Source organism: Salvelinus fontinalis, chromosome 39 (assembly GCF_029448725.1).
Source record: "Salvelinus fontinalis isolate EN_2023a chromosome 39, ASM2944872v1, whole genome shotgun sequence".
NCBI lineage: Eukaryota > Metazoa > Chordata > Actinopteri > Salmoniformes > Salmonidae > Salvelinus > Salvelinus fontinalis.
Window position 1 is genome coordinate 13,587,094 of NC_074703.1, and position 22,509 is coordinate 13,609,602.

Genomic DNA, 22,509 nt, shown 5'->3' on the forward strand with positions numbered 1-22,509 from the left:
ATGCAATCTGACAAACAAGTATACTTGGGGGATAATCTTAACTTGAGTCAAATTTCTTTAGTACATTGAAGTCAAAGGGAGACACGTGAAAATTAGACTTCAGTGGAAGATAGGATTCACCCCCTAGTGACTGGGAGGGTTTGGTTGTACTGCAGGTGTCACTAACCCTCAGGTCAACTTTTGACCCTGACTCTTGGGACCTACATCATACAACTGTGTGGTTAATGTCTCAGTGAGTTGACGTGTGTGAAACGCTCTTGTTTCAGCGTACAGGAACGCGGTGGAGATGACCCAGTATGGGGTAAAGAACAACACCACCTTCCTAGAGTGTCTTCCTAAGTCCCCTCAGGCCTCCGTCCGCTGGCTCATCCACAGAGACAATGACAGGAGGAAAGAGGTCAGACAACAACTTCCTGAGTCAAAGTCAATTGAGAAGCTGGGTTGAACCATAGAAATGGAATGATTCATTCTGTGTGTTCAACGTCAGAGCTGGCTCAATTGGCTCAATTCCGACTCCAGTTTCTTGCAAATCAATGACTTTCTAAGCAAATATGGAATCCCATGACGTGAAGGAGGATTGAGGAGGCATCGTTTTTCCTCAGTCAGTAACACATGGGACATTATCAAACACGTCGTTACAATCGAATGATTGTGTCGAATAATTGTGTTGCATGCATTGATCTAGTTGGAACTAGATCAAGGCATTTGACACAATCCTTCGATTGTGATGACGTGTTTGAAACAATATCAGACCACTATCCTGGCACGCCTCGGGGATGACGTTGCAAAGTATTTATTGTCTGTGTAACAAGATAATGAGTAGTGATATACTGTAGATCAGATGTGATATGGGACCTAACTAATGAGTCTTTTCTCAACGGGGGAAACATTTCACATTACTGACACCCTCTAAGACTTCCTGCTGCCCATCAGGCCATGAGAAATGACACGGGGCTGTGCAAAGAGAGCACCTGCTCTTTGATAAAGATTTTTACAGATTTCACTGTTTGTAGCTCATGAATAATATTTATATCAGAGATTCTATGAGAATGAGTTTTCCAGGTGTTTAAAGACGTCCTCCAGTGATTTTTGACCTTTTTTTGTTGAAAAGCGATATCCCCAGTATACATACAGTAAAGGACACACTAGAGGGTAAAAAATGTTCGTTTTCAGCAAAATTGTGTTTTTTAGACACAACTGCAAACTTCAAGGAGCAGGACATTCATGGCTGATGGGAAATCGTGATGTCATGGGCCACCCCCCTTGCTTGAGGAACAATAGAGAACAAAAGAGGAAAGCCCCACCCCCCTTGTGCTATGTTATGACATATCTGGACCACCTATTGAGATGTGCCTTACATTAAGTAAATCCAGTGTTAAATGAGGTGAAAAGGAGACTGGAGTGCCACTTGAAGTTGATTTGTCTTTACTCGATTTACTTGACTATAGATCATGCTGTGGGATAATGTTATGCTATAGGACAATTAAGACCATTCTGCTGACACCTCTCTTTCCACCTTCCAGGTGAAGCTGGGTGATCGTGTGGTCGCCACTGACCACGGCCTGCTCATCCGCTCCGTCCAGCTCTCCGACCAGGGCCTGTACTATTGCCTGGCCACAGAGAACACCTTCAAGCGCACCGTGGCCAAGCTCCGCCTGCGTGTCCTGAGTGAGGCCATGGTGTCAGTGCTGATGGACAAGCAGCAGTCTCCCTGGGCCTGGGCCAGCACCCTGCACCCCAAGGCCCTGCTCTCAGCCTTCAGCCCTGCAGAGAGCCTGGCCGTACAGCAATACTGTAAGGAGAGAAAGCAGCTCCAGAGCTTACAGGGGGCCAAGCAGCATAAGGGGCCGAGGGCAGGGCCTCCTCTCCGGGGAGACATGGCCAAGCTCAAGCCCCTGCTAGACCTCCGGAAGAGCCGCAACCGCAGGAACCACCTGGAACTGCCTGATGATGTTTGACTGGGGGAGACAAGGGGTTAATAGGGCTGTGGAGAGGGGGGTATACATGAACACACACACACCTGGCCACACACACAACCCCCGAGCTCCCACCCTGCCCAGAGGTAATGGACCTGAACTGAACGCTTCCCCAGCTCTAGCAACTATAGGTTTACAAGGAGGAAGTGGGACTCACCCTGCCTGGGGCTGTCTGTAGTCTTATATGCATGAGGTACGCTGACCAGATTACTGTGATATACATACACACCTCACATCCTGTCACACTCGCCATTTAGACAGAGGTGTGATCCCTGACCCTGGATCAGGACACATGGAGATGTGTGGATTTAGGCATCAGGTTCAGGTGTCTTAGGCTACATACACAGGATGACTTACTGCATTCACTGCTGCTCACGTAGTTGTATGATAATACTTGCCACACATGTATACTGTAGTCACGCTATACAGTAGGCAATGGTCTGATAGCAGTAATGTAGTATATTGCAGTATAGACATTTATAGAATGGGGAAATGTATCAGGCAGCATGTAATGGCTTAATATGAATGGATGTCTGGTCCAAGGAGAACAAACCTGGAGTTACAGATGGTGAAGATTGTGATTTGAGTAGGGAAATCCTTGGCATATTAATTTGCATATCCAAGAAGGATGTTTTATAGGGAGCACCCTAGCTGTTTACACTCTGCTCTGCAACTGTACATTGACTCATATTCATCCATATGAACACTGTTTACAACTACCACCTATTACAGTTTTACATTTGACAAAACGACAGGGCTATCGTCAATATCAGAAACAAATCTCTCATTGTATGACCCGTTTCTATGTACACATTGTAGCTCTGTCTCTATGGAGGAACTCTATCCCTCCTAACACCAGATAAAATGGCAGCACTGTCTATACAAAGGGCATATTGTCCATTCTAAGTGGTCCCAATAAAAATATTCCAGCCTTGGAAATGAAAACATAGTGGCTAGGCCAAAGTACACCTCCAGCTCAGCTGCCACCCATATGGATAGTACTGTTACACTAGAACATGTAGCGCTGTGTGAGCAAAGAACCTTTGTTGAGAGGGATTCTGCTCAATTTATTACAGGAACACAGGCAAGACCACCCTACATGTTCACAATCCTTAGTCATTTTCTAAACATCACGTTTAATAGGACAAAGGTCATGTAAATGTTAGGTCACAGCATCCTTACATTCTGTCTTCTTTCCTGTATTTATTCACGTTACTTGGAATATTTATGTTCTTAAATGGTACGGGACATTGTGCCATACTCTACAAGTATCTTTCCATTATCTCTTTGATAGTGTATGATACTGTGTTATCAGCACATAGGCATGTTAATGTATATAAAATCCATCTAAACTTTGTGGCTATTTGCAATACATCGCTGGATTGGTTTTATACCGATGGAGTATAGCAGTCACGCACATCCTAGCTTTTGTATTCAGGTACATGCATGTATACACTCCTGATTTTGGGGTTTGCATTTTCTTGATCCATGATTTGATGAGATATATTTAATCTCCTTACTGAGTTTTAATTTCACGTACAGCAAGACAGACATGCACGATCAGAAATAATCATGAAGAACATTTCACTTGAATAACATTCTAATCATTTTGAATAATGCATTTAATTCACAGTTTGTGAGATGGTCAGATTGGTGCACTCTGTTTATAAAGTGTGAATAGCTCTTTCCTGTTTGTCTCAGAAGTATAGTCTGTGTAGATGTATTCATGGTTGGTATGTGTACAGTGTTTTTCATCCTATATTTTCATCATTGTAACTTATGTCATTGTGTCCAGTTTTTGTGGATCTGCGCTTTTGAATGTGACCCTAGTGTATATAATTTAACATATTCAATCAAATATTCTAGACCGTATCTGCAAATCGTAGAGATACTATTTTAAATTTGACAAAATATTTTTTGAAGGTCTGGCTTTTCCTTAACATAAATCTCTAGACTGACGACTCATTTAAGTTTTGAGATCAATTCAAACTTTTAACAAAGAAGTGTCGTCATAGTGAATGTTCAATGTCATGTCCATGTTATCATAAAACTGGTGTATTTCTATTTATTAACGTAATGACAGCCTGAATAAATGCATTTAGAAAGTACTTTGAATTTCATACATTTTGGTTGTAAGTAGTCATAGATGAATCTGACAGGAGAGGAACAGCAGGGTCATCCCAATGAGCAGTAAGTCCCCATATTTCACTTATCTCTTCAGATGTGATACACTTTCACCGGTTACAGTCACGCTTAGGAATTACATAGATTTATTGAATGTATGAAATTCATATGAGGTTGGTGGCACCTTAATTGGGGAGGACGGGCTTGTGGTAATGACTGGAGCAGAATAGGTGGAATGGTATCAAATACATCAAACACATGGTTTCCATGCCATTTTTTTTGACTCCATTCCAGCCAGTATTATGAGCCATCCTCCCCTCAGCAGCCTCCACTGATGAAATTGTATGATGACTGAAAACAATCACATTACTGTTCTATTGGCTAGATATTTGACATGTTCATGTGCTAGTCGGAACTCTGAAATTTCCATCTTGCTAACTGGTTGAACGCGGCATGTGTATAATAAGTACAACCATTTAGCAAGTCGAAAATGTAAGTTTCCTAGTTCCGACTAGCACATGAACACGGCAATTATGGGTAGGAAGAAGCTGCCCATGTAAATGGGGTGGATATGGGAAATGGGTAAGAATTCTGGGAAACAATGTAATGACTCCAAGTGATAGCTGAATAGATTTACAATGTGATTTATTAGGTACCCACAAGTTTAAATATTTTACAAATTGGCCTACTTTCCTTCAGAATATTTAAATTAAGATATCAGTAGCTGCTGTTACACCTAGCATTACATATTGGTTAGTTTCCGTTTGTAGATTCATATTCAGTATTTAATATTAATTTTCAAACACATCTTAGAAAATATGGCTTAGAAAGAAAATGGCTTCCTTACAGAGTGCACTGGTGCAGAGAAGGCAAGAGAGCTGAGGAGCACTAAGGCAAGTAAAGATGTCTCCTTCAATCTCACTTTCCACTGTTACTGTACTCTCTAGAGTAGACAGAAGTATCAAAGAGCCCCGGGAATTGGCAAATGGTCATTTAACACCCCCTAAAACTAAGAGAGGTTTCCTGCAGGGCAAAAACAGTGCTTTCTCACCAAACAAACCCGAGTGCCATACAGAAACCACAGAATAATCATCCGTATGGGGGTGTTTTCACTCTCATTTTGATTTACGGGCCACATGAGGTGAAAGGGAAACTGAATAATTTGGCTTCAAATGTACAAAAGAGCGGTTTGTTCCAGCAATGAGAGAACCTAAGCTGGTTGCTTCCCATGGGGATGAGGGCCAGTTTTGCTAGACTCATGCCGTGTTATAACCCTACTGAAGACCCCTTGAGAAGCAGGGTATCATAAAAAAATACCTTCACTTCCTTCCCGTTCCTGCCTCCATTGATATTCATGGCTCAACTTCAGCGTGAGATGAGATTAAGTTGAATACTTTTGAATCAGCTTGATTTCTTTTTATTGGAGTCATGAATGTCCGCAACATTAATGTCATAGCAATTTCAACCGCTGTATATTCTAGCTTTCAAGATCCCTGACCAAAATCTAGCAGGGAGGTGTGTGCAAATCAAATTACAATAACATGAAAGAACAGTTTATAAGAATTTGTACAAAAAAAAGTAAGTTCTAACTCACACAATGTCTACAATATATCCTCGCTATATAAAAGAGCAAGAATTTTACAGCACACTGACATCCTTGTACCCCCGCTGTTCCTCTGTTGTACAGCAGCATTGTCCCTCTCACACACGCTTGTTGTTTCTGCTTACCAAACAATGTGCCACTAAGCAGAGCACAAAGGCTGCTGACCCTAAGCCTATCAGCGTGAACTGCACCGTCTCCAGCATGTCAACACGAGATAACAGCTCCTTCTTAAACCTGTCCGCTGTCTCGTCATCCAGGGATGCCGTCTGTAGAAACAGGCAGTCGTTAAGGTATAGCAAATACAGAAACGAGAGGTTATATACTCAGGAAATACGTTTAGAAATATGCAATAACAAAGGCAAGTTAAAGCTTTAGAAGTAAGACCAGGCAGCAGTAAGACTTATATCTCCCTCACTAGCTTTAGGCACCAGCTGTCAGAGCAGCTCACAGATCCCTGCACCTGTACATAGCCCATCTGTAAACAGTCCATCTATCTACCTACCTCATCCCCATACTGTATTTATTTATGTATCTTGCTCCTTTGCACCCCAGTATCTCTACTTGCACATTCATCTTCTGCACATCTACCATTCCAGTGTTTAATTGCGATATTGTAATTACTTCGCCACCATGGCCTATTTATTGCCTTAACTCCCTTATCTTACCTCACCTCATTTGCACTCACTGTATATAGACTTTTTGTTTTCTTTTGTTCTACTGTATTATTGACTATGTTTTGTTTATTCCATGTGTAACTCTGTGTTGTTGTATGTGTCGAATTGCTATGCTTTCTTGGCCAGGTCGCAGTTACAAATGAAAACTTGTTCTCAACTAGCCTACCTGGTTAAATAAAGGTGAAAAAAAAAAAAATTAAAGTACAGCTCAAATGACTTACCTCGTTTAGCCAAACTATAGGTAGTATGGTGTAGTCCTTCACTTTCTTTAACACCCTGGAGAATATGTAATGAGAGAGAGATATCCTTGGATGAGTGGCTGTATATACAATAGTAAAGTACGGGAAAATAATAGACCAAGACATTAAACCTACGTGATGATCTTGGAGGGGCCGTACATCATGTTCACCTGTAGTCTCTTGGCGAACCTCAGACTGAACCCTGTTGTCTGACAGAAACAAACAAACACCAAATCAGACACATTTATTCCCACAACAGTTAGGCCTACTGTAATGTACACGCCAGCAACAGACAATCACGATCTGTCAAAATCTAAATAGATGCGAGAGCAAAAGGATGTCGCTTATTGAGAGAACAGCACAAGAAGACCATGCGTGCTAAGACTTTTCTGGGAGCGTTAGCATATTCACAGATGACTGCATAGTTGGGAAGGTCATTTGACATGTCCTAGAGGTCAGAGGTGAAAGGTGAATGGACACAGGGCTCTCACCGGTTCCACATCCAGGAACGTGACGTGATGCTCCTCACTAGGACCAAGGCCCTCCACATCTTCAATCAGATATGGACTACCATGCAGGAAGTGAGGCAGGGAGATGTAGACTGGTTGTCCTGGTTGAGAATATCAAAGATGGACATGTTGATCACCTGGTACTGTACACAGTACATGCATACAGTATGTGTAGAACCCACAATTTTCCCTGACCAGGAAAAACTCTGGGACTTGCTTATAGTCCAACGAAACTGCAGTAATTGCTAGTTGCTATTAAACATTTAGTGCTCCTGTAAGTCTCTCTGGATAAGAGTGTCTGCTAACATGACTAAAATATGAATTTATTAGACTTCTGTGCCATTCATACAGTGCTAATAGATCATTAGATCATAATATGATTTTCATCTGCTGATGTCCAGCAGTGCAGGAACCAGTTAGTGACTGTTGCCCGTGTCCCTCACCACGAGAGGAACTGATGTCCAGGACTCCGGCCAATGTGCAGTTCTTAGTGACCACGGGGTCCGTGCAGAAGCACTGGTTGTCTGGGTTGACTGCAGGGGAGGCTAGGGTGAGCGGGGGCAGTTTGAACCGGTACACCTCGATCCCCTTCAGGTCCAGGCTCCTCTCATACTCAGCTGACACAGACCTGAAGACATTGAAGAACAGTGCTTTTAGGAGACAAGGCTCTTTGTTTTTGCCGTGCCCTGACCTCTTGTGGTCATGATTAGAAAGGCATCTTCAAAAGTGAGGATGGGAATAAAAGATCAGGGGCCCTAATGTATGTATAAAGCTTCTCAGAGTAGGAGTGCTGATTTGGGATCAGTTCAGCCTTTTAGATTAATGAATAAGATTGCATGGAGGGAGGATGCTAGATCAGCACTACTCTGAGATGCTCATTGCATATGGCTCCAGATCTGACTACAGTATCTGTGAATATTAGGCCAAAGGACATAGTGAAAAGTCCCTTCCAGACTTTAAGGGGTATGATAAACAAGTAGTACATTTCTATTGGCTGTATGATGGCAGTGAACAGGATTAAAGCTGATAGAAGTTGCTTTACAATTAGGGCCATTGCAAAACCTAAATCAGTTATCATCTCCACTTATCTTTGTTTACCATAACACCACAGTCGACATGAGATCTGAACATTACTATCCACTCCAATAGGTAAATGAAGAACAGATCACTCCACCTGCTGATGTCAGGGGAGAAGAAGTACAGAGGCTTCTTCTTGTCCAGGAAGGGAGAGAATGACGAGCCATCTGATGAAAATAGTCAGAACAATGGTAAAGTTAGTCAGAACAATGGTAAAGAACATCGGATTTAATATATTAACCACGGGAGTATAAGATGACTTAGTAATGATTCTCCAGTTTTCTTAATTAATTTCTTACGCATTTGAAATGTTTCGGTTGTGTGATGATAGAGTAAAATGTAATTCAACAAGACAGTGATGCAATGCAAGTTGTCTGCTGCCTGGGTATTTGGGTGACTGTACCTGTGCCGTTGATCATGTCGCAGTATGTGTTGTTCCAGAAAGACACCTTCCTATTAGAGAGAAATGGGCTCATCATTAAAACCATCAGTTACTGGGTAATAGGACCCAGACAAAAACTACCTACAATCAGGGGCGGACTGCGACAATAAATTGGCCCTGGCATTTCAAACACACCAGCCTATTTTTTTCCCCTTGAGGCCCCCACACGGGCCCATTTCTTTTCTTTGAGGCCCCCATTATTAGCCAGATAATTATTTGGGGCAACAAAAAAAACTAGTTAGACAAGCCGACTGGGCTACAAATGGACCAGCCCATCTGGCATTTGCCCAAAATACCAGATAGCCAGTCCGTGCCTGCCTACAATCACCAAAGACCTGTGGTTTTACATGGTTTGCCAGGAGAATTCTACAGATGATGCTGCAAATCCATGATGTCATTAGACTGAATTGACAATATGGACCCTACGGTAATGGTAACAGACTCAGATGTAACAGACTCAGATCACTTTAAAATCTATGCCAAACAAAAATCATTGATTTCAAAGTTTACTTTGAACAATTTACACAGAAATTGTCACAAAAACACATTTACTAGAACTGTGCAGATGCAAATTTTTCGAACAGAATTACGGTATATTTATTTTTTATTTTGTTTATTGATATTACAGTAGGTGAAGTGGATTTACATCCGGTAAGGGAATAACGGTAAGAGAATTACATCATGGGTCACTGTTATGATGTGGGGGGAAGGTTAGTGTGTAGTCATTGCACTATTTGGATTTAATCCTCACAACAACTCTCCATCAACTTTAGTGTGTTGAGGCTCAAGATAGACTCACTTTTCCCCCTGCCAGCTGTCAATGATAGACACTTTAGAGATGTCATCCTTGCCTGTGAAGACACTGTATGGCCCGTCATAGGTGCCGTTGTACTGAGGAAAGAGCACATCACACCATAGTACAGTTAGGTAGCTACACAACTTACATTTCATTAAGTTATTCTTACATTTTCAGTGAATGTCTACATAAATAATCTAAATTGGTAATTTTTTTTATTAAATAATGTATATATAAAACGAAATAAAGGATTTGTATTATTCTATATAGGGAAGGTGTATGAAAATGATATGCTGGTGAGCTTACAGGAAAAAAGAGTCCCAGTTTTCCTTTCAGAATGGGGTCTTTGTAACCCCAGAGTATTTCCCTCACTGTCCGTCGCTGGAAGAGTGAGACATTGTTTAACTTTATTGCAGCTTCCAGTGCCCATGGGGGAAACAACTTGTACCCACCCTGAAAGGAAGGAGAAGAAAAATGAAGTTGCATTTCCATTATTCAAAACGAGTACATTACATAATGTCAGCACACGTGCATATTACTGCTTCCCTGGCTCATAAAGATAGAGGATTACAACAGCAACGTTCTATGACTGACATGGTGACATGCGAGAGAGGGCTGTGTCCTACAAACGGTTGTATTTATTGCCTCTAACCTTATAGATCCTTGAACATATAGGATAGAAAGGTCCCAATCTGTTATCTACAGTGCCTCCAGGAAAGTAGTCAGACCCCTTGACTTTTTCCACATTTTGTTAGGTTACAGCCTTATTCTAAAATTGATTAAATAAAGAAAATCCTCAGCAATCTACACACAATACCCCATAATGACAAAGCAAAAACAGGTTTGATTTTGCAAATGTATTGCATATAAAAAACTGAAATACATTATTTACATAAGTATTCAGACCCTTTGCTGAGACTCGAAACTGAGCTCAGGTGCATCCTGTTTCCATTGATCATCCTTTTTTTTTTTTCGATGGTCACTCTGACAGAGCTCTAAAGTTCCTCTGTGGAGATAGGAGAACTTTGTAGGAAAACAACCATCTCTGCCACACTCCCCCAATCAAGGCCAGCATCCCGGAGTGGCCTCCTCACTGTTGACGTTGAGACTGGTGTTTTGCGGGTACTATTTAATTAAGCTGCCAGTTGAGGACTTGTGAGGCGTCTGTTCCTCAAACTAGACACTCTAATGTACTTGTCCCTCTTGCTCAGTTGTGCACTGGGGCCTCCCACTCCTATTTCTATTCTGGTTAGAGACAGTTTGCGCTGTTCTGTGTAGGGAGCAGTACACAGCGTTGTATGAGATCTTCAGTTTCTTGGCAATTTCTCGCATGGCATAGCCTTCATTTCTCAGAACAAGAATAGACTGAAGGAGTTTCAGAAGAAAGCTCTTTATTTCTGGCCATTTTGAGCCTGTAATCGAACCCGCAAATGTTGATACTCCAGATACTCAACTAGTCTAAAGCCAGTTGTATTGCTTCTTTAATGAGGGCAATAGTTTTCTGCTGTGCTAACATAATTGCAAAAGGTTTTCTAATGATCAATTAGCCTATAAAAATGATAAACTTGGGCCTCCCGGGTGGCGCAGTGGTCTAAGGCACTGCATTGCAGTGCTAGCTGTGCCACCAGAGATTCTGGGTTCGAGCCCAGGCTCTGTCGCAGCCGGCCAGGAGGCCCATGACCGGGAGGCCATGGGGCGGCGCACAATTGGCCTAGTGTCGTCTGGGTTAGGGAGGGTTTAGCCGACAGGGATATCCTTGTCTCATCGCACACTAGCGACTCCTGTGGCAGGCTGGGCGCAGTGCACGCTGACCAGGTTGTCAGGTGTGGTGTTTCCTCTGACACATTGGTGCGGCTGGCTACCGGGTTGGATGCGCGCTGTGTCAAGAAGCAGTGCGGCTTGGTTGGGTTGTGTTTCGGAGGACGCATGGCTCTTGACCTTTGCCTCTCCCGAGTCCGTACGGGAGTTGCAGCGACAAGACTGTAACTGCTACCAATTGGATACCATGAAAAAGGGGTAAAAAAATGTTTTTTTAAATGATAAACTTGGATTATCTAACACAATGTGCCATTGGAACAGGAGTGATGGTTACTGATAGGGGCCTCTGTAGAAATTCCATTAAAAAATCTGCTGTTTCCAGCTACAATATTACAACATTAACAATGTCTACACTGTATTTCTGATCAATTTGATGTTATTTCAATTTCTAAAAGCCTGTTTTTGCTTTGTCATTATGGGGTATTGTGTGTAGACTGATGAGGGGGGGAAACAATTTAATTCATATTAGAATAAGGCTGTAAAGTAACAAAATGTGGGAAAAGTCAAGGGGTCTGAATACTTTCCGAAGGCACTGTACATGTGCACTTCAACCAAACATTCACAATAACACTGGAGCGTTGTGAGACCACCACAGCCAGACTCACAACTAAATAAGTTGTGGTTTGTAAAAACAGTGAAAGCTAGGGCCCCATAACTTATGTTGTGCTCGTACATTCCAGACACTTGGTTCCCTTCAACCCCAGCTCTCCTTATTGTCCCGTTTCTCTACTCCAGACAAAGTAACCCCGACAGAGGTGGAATACACAACATCCACTCAGACAAGTAGAGAGCCATCACAAGGTAATGAGGTGTCACCCACTTACAGCCACAGCCAGGTTGAGGGAGGTGACACTGTCCTCCTCAGACCCCACAGACATGGAGGGCTCAAATATGGCCCCCGCAGGGAGCAGGAAGGAGATGGTGTAGCTCTCTGGGTTGGCCGTGATGTTCTCTTTGGGCAGGTACCGCGTCCTGATGGGTAGAGAGAGACACACGAAAGATTGTCACCCACCCTTTCGTCTCCTGCTTTCTCACCCAGTCGCTTTTAATCTCTCGTACATTATATCATATTAGATTGGATTCTAGATTAGACTTAGTCAAATATAGGTGTTTTCTCTTCATCTATAGTAATTGTAGATATTAAAGAGCAATTTATAATCCAAAGTCATCCAATTATATTTAGAATAGAAAGTGATGTTCACCATAAGTTTTTTTCCTCTATACAGCATTGAAATCACCTAACAGAGATGATGCACATCGTATATATATCATGTTGTGGATCTTTTAGAGGCATTTGAGTGAGTAGGGACCTACTTGTATGTGTAGGGCCCTTTCTCCGCCAATTTTGGCTTTGACCCATTCTCCACCACGTCCAGTGGGTTCTGCACGTCAAAGAGCCAGAACTGTCTGTACACAGGTGCGTCTGCAGACACCCAGTTGTCCCAGGCTGTGGTCCCAGGCTCGATGACCGATTCCTGCATTCGCCAGACAGACATCAACTTTGCTTCAACACAGTGCCCTGGTTTTAAGTAAAGCAGCAATCTTTTCACTCATTTATTTAAGTTATGACCAAAGTGGCTGTCAACTTTTTAGATGCATTTGGAAAATATATCCTGGGACCTAGTAATGCAAGAGAGTTAACAAATGAAGATGTTTCTTTCACTTACTATTTAGAATCTACTCTCAAGTCCCTTTCTTGCTAGCAGAAAACCACTTCTTACTAAATGGACCTTTCTCTTGCCCACCTCTCATGCACTTTGATTAACCTCCACAATGATTACAGCTCTAGCCAGCTGACACTCACCTTTGTAACAGTCTCACGGATGATATTGTTCCCCACGGGGATAAGGATAATACCTAATATGGCCACTGCAATTCCAGCCCCAATTCCAGCCTTTAGCCCACACAGCTTGTTACAGCAACCCATGGTGGTGTGTGTTTCTGTCTGTGGGTGTATGTAGGTCCCAGCAGCAGCCGTGCCAGTGGAGAGACCGAGAGACTGAGACGGAAGGACAAGTACAGACAGATGTAGCTGGTCCTAAACCAGGCCACCTACTGATAAGGGGTATATAATAATGTGATTGCTGGGGGTTGAAGGTTTGGTGATGATGACTCATGACCTACAGATATCACTACACTATATGACAGCTGATTAGAGCTCTGCTTAACTGAGGAGGAGTCAAGAAGGAAGGAGATGCTCTGAGAGGTGATTTCTGTACCTTTAAATACAGAGCAGGTCTCTGTATATCATGTTGTGTTAACTGGATATTCTATTCTAATATTATGTCCTGATAGGATGTGGGTTGCTTTATGCTCTCCCCCTGCTTAGAGGAAGAGATGAGATGGTCACTGTTGGAGGTGTGTCGGAGGAGACAAATTGGGTACTTTTCAGATAATATATCCACAACTGTATGTTTTCAATGGAATTTGCAGACCTTTATTAATCCCATGCTGATAACGAAGAATGAGAAGCATAATCTTGATTATATGATTATTGTAAGAAATTGTAATAGAGACTGGAAACTAGTAATAACTACAGACACATAATTCCCCTCCCCCATGATAACCACAGACACACACAACTCAGGGTTGGAGCTCAAGACAAAGAACTATCTCAGGAACCAATGGAACGTGGACACCAGGCCTGTTCAGGACTACCCAAGACCCAGATCGACCCAGATCGACCAATCGGAAGGCCAGACTCGCAGATCAACCTACTTTGCTTGTTGTCTATATAAAACTGTACAACTGTTGAAACTACCCTCTTTTCCGGACGGTTCCATAAGAATCAGACAGAAAGAGCCTTGCTGCAAGATTTTACTAAGATATCTTTACATGTGATTAAACGGCCTTATTATAAAATTGTCCACCTCGTCCTATTGTCTCCTCTTGTTCTCCTGTCAACAGTAAACGTTTTATCAACATTATGGCAAACCATGTTTATGACAGCCATAAATTTGAGTGATATTGGCGTTATCTTTTCCCTCGGTCTGGTCAAATGTCAGTGTAGCTCCCTCCAGTAACCACGCGCACAACCGTTCCTTGATTTTAACTGGCTGCTTTATTCTGTAGATTTAGTCAGAATTATCACCTTCCGTGAGAACTATAAAGTAAATGAACAATACAGTTAAGCACACTCTTACAACCTTATCTTACGAGTGACTTATTAGCTTGGTATAACTCTGAAGTGCTTACATACATAAACAGTTTAGCCGGCGCTATAACAGTTTTAGATTAAACACATGAATAAAGGAAAAATACCTCATTGGCTGCCTATTACAGAAGGGAGGAAATCAAACTTCACACTTATTATTCCTGGCATGAATTCACGCTTCATCCTTAATTATTATAACGTTACCATCCTAACATATACGCTTCAAACTTTATGAACTACACCCGATGACATGAAAACTTAGCTAACACAGCGCGGGATTGCCTTCCCTCCAAAAGTGTGTTGCTAAAATAAGAATCCCCGTTACAACAGTTATTAGCTACGTAGTTCCGCTTGTCTTATCATTTCCCCGCACAGCGGACACGTAAACAATTCAAACACAAAACAACGACATAACCTGTAAGTCTAACTGTCAGTTACACAATTCAAACACAAAACAACGACATAACCTGTAAGTCTAACTGTCAGTTACAGTCAGGTCATTCATTATGTGGGAGATTCTGTGTCACAAATATGCCCCCTGGTGTTACAAATACAGACCTACATCTTTTGTTGAACAGGTGTATTTATTATTGCAATACCGTACTGACATGCGTTATTCAGGTGTTGTTATCTTAGAGTTAATAGGTTCCTCCTCTTCCCTCCAGGTGACCCTCAGTCCCACATCCATATCTCTACTTTACTAACCACCCTGACCCAGAGGAAGCTGGTGGGAGGACATATAGGAGGATGGGCTCATTGTAATGGCTGGATTGGAATTAATGGAACGGATTCAAAAGTATGGTTTCCATATGTTTGATACTGTTCCATATATTCTATTCCAGACATTACAATTAGTCCATCCTCCTATGACACCTCCCACCAGCCTCCTCTGCCCTCCTGACCTGCCACACCCTGTTCTTCCCCTTTACGGGCACCAGGTAGCCTAGTGGTTAAGTGAGTTGGGCCAGTAACCAAAAAGTTTCTGGTTTGAATCCCTGAGCTGACTAAATTCAAAATCTGTTGATGTGTAACACTAATTGCTCCTATAAGTCACTCTGTATAAGAGTGTCTGCTAAATAACACATTTTTATTTAAATGTATTTAATTCACAGGAGGGCATCAAACTCCACCTGAAGAATCACTACAACAGGTGCACAAACCTGGGCCAAACATAAATAAAGCGTATGTGTGATTCCTTGTTCAATATGCCAAAGCAGCATGTGCATTCTACATAATAAACTGGTATCTGAAAGAGGCTGATCAAGCAAATGTTAATTGTCAACAACAACAAATACTGTCAGTAAAATATTGTCACGTTCCTGACCTTATTTCCCTTGTTTTGTATTTATTTAGTATGGTCAGGGCGTGAGTTGGGGTGGGTTGTCTATGTGTGTTTTTCTATGTTGGGATTTTGTGTTCGGGCTGGTATGATTCTCAATCTGAGGCAGCTGTCAATCGTTGTCCCTGATTGAGAATCATATTTAGGCAGCCGGGTTTTCACGTTTGGTTTGTGGGTGTTTGTTTCCTGTCTCTGTATTTTCTCTGCTCCAGATAGGGCTGTATCGGTAAGCCACGTTTGTTATTTAGTATTTTGTAAGTGTTCACTGTTTAATCGTCATTATTAAATCATGTTGAACACGAGCTACGCTGCGTCTTGGTCCGATCCCTGATACACCTCCTCTTCTCTTGAAGAGAAGGAAGGCTGCCGCTACAGAACCACCCACCAATTTCGGACCAAGCAGCGTAGCAACGGGCAGCAGCGGCAGCAGAAGCAGCGGGACCAGGAGAAATGGACTTGGGAGGACGTGTTGGACAGAAAGGGTTGCTACACATGGGAGGAGATCCTGGCTGGTAAGGATCGCCTTCCATGGGAACAGGTGGAGGCAGCTAGGAGAGCGAAAGCAGCTGAGAAGGGAACCGGTGTTATGAGGGAACACGGCTGGCCAGGAAGCCCGAGAAGAAACCCCAAAAATTTCTTGGGGGGACTAAAGGGTAGTGTGGCGAGGTCAGGTAGAAACCTGCGCCCACTTCCCATGCTTACCGTGGAGAGCGGGAGTACGGGCAGACACTGTGTTATGCGGAAGAGCGCACGGTGTCTCCTGTACGTGTTCATAGCCAGGTGCGGTACATTCCAGCTCCACGTATCGGCCAAGCTAGAGTGGGCATCGAGCCAGGTGCCATGAAGCCGGCTCAACACATCTGGTCTCCAGTGCGTCTCCTCGCGCCGGTGTACATGGCACCAGCCTTACGTATGGTGTCCCCGGTTCGCCAGCACAGCCCAGTGCGGGCTATTCCACCTCGCCGCACTGGCCTGGCTACGGGGAGCTTTAAACCAGGTAAGGTTGGGCAGGCTCGGTGCTTAAGAGCTCCTGTACGCCTTCACGGTCCTGTATATCCGGCGCCACCTTCCCGCCCCAGCCCAGTACCTCCAGTTCCGGCACCACGCACCAAGCCTCCTGTGCGTCTCCAGAGCCGTGTACGCACTGTTCCTTCTCCCCGCACTCGCCCTGAGGTGCATGCCTTCAGCCCGGTACCACCAGTGTCGGTACCACGCACCAGGCCTATAGTGCGCCTCGAGAGTCCAGTGTGCCCTGTGCCTGCTCCCCGCACTAGCCTTGCGGTGCGTGTCTCCAGTCCGGTACCACCAGTTCCGGCACTACGCACCAGGCCTACTGTGCGCCTCAGCAGGTCAGAGTAGGCCGTCTGTCCAACGCCGCCTGCACTGCCCGCCTGCCCAGCGCCGCCTGAGCTGCCCGCCTGCCCAGCGCCGCCTGAGCTGCCCGCCTGCCCAGCGCCGCCTGAGCTGCCCGCCTGCCCAGCGCCGCCTGAGCTGCCCGCCTGCCCAGCGCCGCCTGAGCTGCCCGCCTGCCCAGCGCCGCCTGAGCTGCCCGCCTGCCCAGCGCCGCCTGAGCTGCCCGCCTGCCCAGCGCCGCCTGAGCTGCCCGCCTGCCCAGCGCCGCCTGAGCTGCCCGCCTGCCCAGCGCCGCCTGAGCTGCCCGCCTGCCCAGCGCCGCCTGAGCTGCCCGCCTGCCCAGCGCCGTCTGAGCTGCCCGCCTGCCCAGCGCCGCCCGTCTGTCCCGAGCCACTAGAGCTGCCCCTCTGTCCGGAGCTGCCCCTCTGTCCGGAGCTGCCCCTCTGTCCGGAGCTGCCTTGAGGGGGGGGGGGGGGGTTCTGTCACGTTCCTGACCTTATTTCCCTTGTTTTGTATTTATTTAGTATAGTTGGGGTGGGTTGTCTATGTGTGTTTTTCTATGTTGGGATTTTGTGTTCGGCCTGGTATGATTCTCAATCGGAGGCAGCTGTCAATCGTTGTCCCTGATTGAGAATCATACTTAGGCAGCCGGGGTTTCACGTTTGATTTGTGGGTGTTTGTTTCCTGTGTCAGTGTTTGTGCCACACGGGACTGTTACGGTAAGTTATTTTGTATCGTGTCTTGTTTTCGTATTATTAAAATCATGGAAACTTACCACTCTGCACATTGGTCCTCCAATCCTTCTCGCCTCTCCTCGTCGGAGGAGGAAGAAATAGACTGCCGTTACAAATATTGGTTGAAGTGACTGTCTTTCACACATTGAGATACTTCAGAATGACACCATCACCACAACAGCCTACCACAGCTATGTGTTATTACACTACAGTCCACCTGTTGGATCCTTCATCTACAGAGCTTGGCTTCCTCCTCTCTCCATTCCATTTCCACAATAAAAGTTCTAAACCTATTTTAATGTTTGGTCCTTGCTTTGCAAACAGGCACATAAGCATGCCTCTCTTCATGTGAAACCTGTTGGAATAGTTACAATATATTAGAAATTACATTAGAAGATATATTCAATTAAATCTAGTGAATATAGTTATATTTAATGGCATTGCAAGACTGGGGTCATGACTAACATTACCATTTCAGACTACTGCCATGATTATTAACAGGCGCAGGGTTCGCAGATCAGTCTCGTTTGCTTTTCATTTCACATAGGTTGGAAGAGCTGTCAAAGGTTAAAAAAAAAGTGCTGTGAGCTGTACCTCTGTGGCATATAGTGTCTGTCAATGAGCTGGTTGTTTAGGAATTGATTGAGTGTGCATTAACCCATTGAGACATGACATATCTAACCATGCAAATGATCAGAGGCTTGAAGATAATAATTGCAGGATTTGAACCCGTGCCTCACATGTAGTAGTTAGCCCTTGTCCTGTTCTTTCTGATTCTCTAATACCCCTGTTTGTCTTCACCTTTGCTAATAGCCCCTCCTTTCCTCCCCACTATCCGCAGGGGAGCCAGTGCCCCCATCTACCCCTCCCCTATGGGGTATCTCTACCAGTGCACCATCCTGGGCAACCCCAGCCCACTTACCAGATCCTGGATCCAGCAACACCTCCTTCCACTTCACAGTGAAGGAGAGACAGACTGAGTGGGGCTCAAACCCACATTGCAAGAAACGTGACCTTGAAGTGCTAGGTGTGTAAAACCCAGCATATACCTCATGAGCCACTCTTGAGATCTGACAAGTGCTCCTCCGTGATATTTAACCAGACAAGTCTCAAACTTAAATAAAAACATCTTGGGAAAAGCTAGCATTCAAACCCGTGTTGGAGTTGGCTTGATCTCCAGCACTAACATGTTGAGCTATCGAAGAACTCAGGGGTTCAGAGCTTCAAATGAGTATTCATCACTATGTTCTCTTCACTTGTATTCTCCATCAGATGGCCAGCAGCATGATCCTGTGCAGTTTAACTGAGAGGCCACTGAAGGCTCCCAGTGTATTAGTAAGTGAAAAAGATCCTGTTCATGGCCAAGTTTAATTTTTTTAATTGATATCACTGTAACATCTGCTTCCAACTCACACCCTCAAACACCTAGATCCCCTGAACGCAGCTCACTTTCCAGCCCACTTTCCAACTCACACTCTCAAACACGTAGATCCCCTGAACACAGCTCACTCTTCATCCCACTTTCCGACTCACACCCTCAAACACGTAGATCCACTAAATGCAGCTCACTCTCCATCCCGCTTTCCAACTCACCCTCAAACACGTAGATCCCCTGAACGCAGCTCACTCTCCATCCCACTTTCCAACTCACCCTCAAACACGTAGATCCACTAAACGCAGCTCACTCTCCAGATCCCAATCACCTGAATTCTAATCACCTGTTCACTCACCTGTATGTCATTATCACACACTATTTAGTGCAGTTCTTTGCAACCCATCACTGTGAGGTATTGTTTGTTTTGTGACACGTCTTTCGGAGTGCTGTTTCCCTTAAGCATATTCTGTTGGTTAGCTTACTGCTTGGGGTCAAGTGTTGGTTTGTGAAGATGGCCCCCAACTGTAGAAAGTAGGTTAGAATGTTCATTCACAGCATTACAACTCAGGCGAAGGACAGTATAGCTAATTAGACTGCTGCCCAGGTTAGAGGTTACAGGAGCAGCCTAGAGAGTCACTGTCCAGCAGGTCTCAGCTCCTGTTTCACCATCCTCTCAATGTCCTTGCCCACGTCTGGGTCCTCAATGGTAGGAGTGATCTGTGGAGACAGAGGCTTCCACAGCAGCCTTTTTTATACACTGCTCAAAAAAATAAAGGGAACACTTAAACAACACAATGTAACTCCAAGTCAATCACACTTCTGTGAAATCAAACTGTCCACTTAGGAAGCAACACTGATTGACAATATATTTCACATGCTGTTGTGCAAATGGAATAGACAACAGGTGGAAATTATAGGCAATTAGCAAGACAACCCCAATAAAGGAATGGTTCTGCAGGTGGTGACCACAGACCACTTCTCAGTTCCTATGCTTCCTGGCTGATGTTTTGGTCACTTTTGAATGCTGGCGGTGCTTTCACTCTAGTGGTAGCATGAGACGGAGTCTACAACCCACACAAGTGGCTCAGGTAGTGCAGCTCATCCAGGATGGCACATCAATGCAAGCTGTGGCAAGAAGGTTTGCTGTGTCTGTCAGCGTAGTGTCCAGAGCATGGAGGCGCTACCAGGAGACAGGCCAGTACATCAGGAGACGTGGAGGAGGCCGTAGGAGGGCAACAACCCAACAGCAGGCCCGCTACCTCCGCCTTTGTGCAAGGAGGAGCAGGAGGAGCACTGCCAGAGCCCTGCAAAATGACCTCCAGCAAGCCACAAATGTGCATGTGTCTGCTCAAACGGTCAGAAACAGACTCCATGAGGGTGGTATGAGGGCCCGACGTCCACAGGTGGGGGTTGTGCTTACAGCCCAACACCGTGCAGGACGTTTGGCACTTGCCAGAGAACACCAAGATTGGCAAATTCGCCACTGGCGCCCTGTGCTCTTCACAGATGAAAGCAGGTTCACACTGAGCACATGTGACAGAGTCTGGAGACGCCGTGGAGAACGTTCTGCTGCCTGCAACATCCTCCATCATGACCGGTTTGGCGGTGGGTCAGTCATGGTGTGGGGTGGCATTTCTTTGGGGGACCGCACAGCCCTTCATGTGCTCGCCAGAGGTAGCCTGACTGCCATTAGGTACCGAGATGAGATCCTCAGACCCCTTGTGAGACCATATGCTGGACCTGGGTTCCTCCTATGCAAGACAATGCTAGACCTCATGTGGCTGGAGTGTGTCAGCAGTTCCTGCAAGAGGAAAGCATTGATGCTATGGACTGGCCCGCCCGTTCCCCAGACCTGAATCGAATTGAGCACATCTGGGACATCATATCTCGCTCCATCCACCAACGCCACGTTGCACCACAGACTGTCCAGGAGTTGGAGGATGCTTTAGTCCAGGTCTGGGAGGAGATCCCTCAGGAGACCATCCGCCACCTCATCGGGAGCATGCCCAGGCGTTGTAGGGAGGTCATACAGGCACGTGGAGGCCACACGCACTACTGAGCCTCATTTTGACTTGTTTTAAGGACATTACATCAAAGTTGGATCAGCCTGTAGTGTGGTTTACCACTTTAATTTTGAGTGTGACTCCAAATCCAGACCTCCATGGGTTGATAAATTTGATTTCCATTGATCATTTTTGTGTGATTTTGTTGTCAGCACATTCAACTATGTAAAGAAAAAAGTATTTAATAAGAATATTTCATTCATTCAGATCTAGGATGTGTTATTTTAGTGTTCCCTTTATTTTTTTGAGCAGTGTATATTAAATCAGCTTAAATTGAATTACATTTTATATTTGATATGATCCTCAAACTTTTATCCAATTTGTTTGTATGAATTCAATTTATCCAACAACTGGCTCACCAGAAAACTGAATTGGCAGCTGTACAGGAATCTTACTGAATAATTCCACCTTTGTTGTCCTGAAACAACCATTATTAAATTCTATGCAACCATCCCTCAAAGTGTGCCTGAATGTCTCACTTTTTTTATATGATTCAATGGGCTTGTTGAATTCATCCTAAATGTAGTTTAGGTGAATGGCTGGTGAAGGGAGTTGGATTCCCGTTGACGAGGAGAGAAGAGAGTATGGATTCCCGTTGACGAGGTTGGCACGGGGATCTTCCCAGAGCCTGTCTTGGGGAGCCGTCTGACAATCAGCACCTTCCTGAAAGCAGCCTCTGGTCCGATGGTCTCTCTGGCCAGGCTTACCATCTCCTTCACCACATCTTCCTGGCTTTTCTGTAAGACAGACAGACAGACCACAAGTGGGGAACCACCTCCAACTGGGCACGGACATTCGAGAACGAAGAAAGTATCACCAAGAACAGATTGGTTGAAAAATGGGTGCTGTGGCTTTCCATTAGCCAAGCTGTAACGCTGTATGGAGCTGTCTCATACCACGTTACAATTGTGTATCTACCTCTTCTACTCTCCTCAGCACCTGGCCTGTATCTGTGGTCACAAAGGGAAATCTGTTTATAGGAAACCATTAGAATAGCAGGGGTCACCACCATTATTTTGCATGTACTCCTAAACATCCCCATTTGAAAGTAAAATGTTATGTAAAAGATATGCTGGAAATGTTCCCTGCATGCCTGGCTGGAAAGAAATAGAATGGTATCAAACGTGCATTACATTCACTCCATTCCCACCATTGTTATGAGTCATCCTCCCCTCAGCAGTCTCCTGTGATGCAGACTATTCACATGGTATCTCTATCAGAAGGTGGAGAAGG

General features: G+C 44.6%; 2 protein-coding genes across 2 annotated transcripts in view; one reads left to right on the forward strand and one right to left on the reverse strand.

Moving 5' to 3' along the window:
- LOC129838424 (semaphorin-3C-like) overlaps window positions 1–4,084 on the forward strand; it is a 51,027-nt gene extending 46,943 nt beyond the window's left edge. Inside the window, exons 17-18 of the mRNA XM_055905361.1 lie at window positions 267–397; window positions 1,524–4,084. Of these exons, the coding sequence (XP_055761336.1) occupies window positions 267–397; window positions 1,524–1,958 (566 nt within the window). The 3' untranslated portion in view covers window positions 1,959–4,084. The remainder of the gene's footprint in view (window positions 1–266; window positions 398–1,523) is intronic.
- A 644-nt stretch (window positions 4,085–4,728) lies between these two features.
- Window positions 4,729–14,903, reverse strand: LOC129838425 (platelet glycoprotein 4-like). The gene is made up of 13 exons (XM_055905362.1): window positions 14,520–14,903; window positions 13,063–14,361; window positions 12,573–12,733; window positions 12,083–12,230; window positions 9,747–9,893; window positions 9,444–9,535; window positions 8,606–8,655; window positions 8,300–8,369; window positions 7,569–7,753; window positions 7,108–7,226; window positions 6,752–6,825; window positions 6,599–6,653; window positions 4,729–5,969 (listed from the first exon to the last, which is right to left on the reverse strand). The coding sequence occupies exons 2-13, from the start codon at window positions 13,183–13,185 to the stop codon at window positions 5,802–5,804; spliced, it is 1,392 nt and encodes a 463-aa protein (XP_055761337.1). The 5' UTR covers window positions 13,186–14,361; window positions 14,520–14,903; the 3' UTR covers window positions 4,729–5,801.
- Window positions 14,904–22,509: the final 7,606 nt, after the last annotated feature.

Bases quoted from the DNA above. Each gene is read 5' to 3' on its own strand.
- LOC129838425 (XM_055905362.1), bottom strand. From the start codon at position 13,185: ATGGGTTGCTGTAACAAGCTGTGTGGGCTAAAGGCTGGAATTGGGGCT. The intron at 8,656-9,443 runs GTGAGTCTATCT...TCTCTCTAATAG, and splicing joins GACAGCTGGCAGGGGGAAAA to GAAGGTGTCTTTCTGGAACA. The intron at 7,754-8,299 runs GTGGAGTGATCT...CAATGTCTTCAG, and splicing joins TTCTCCCCTGACATCAGCAG to GTCTGTGTCAGCTGAGTATG.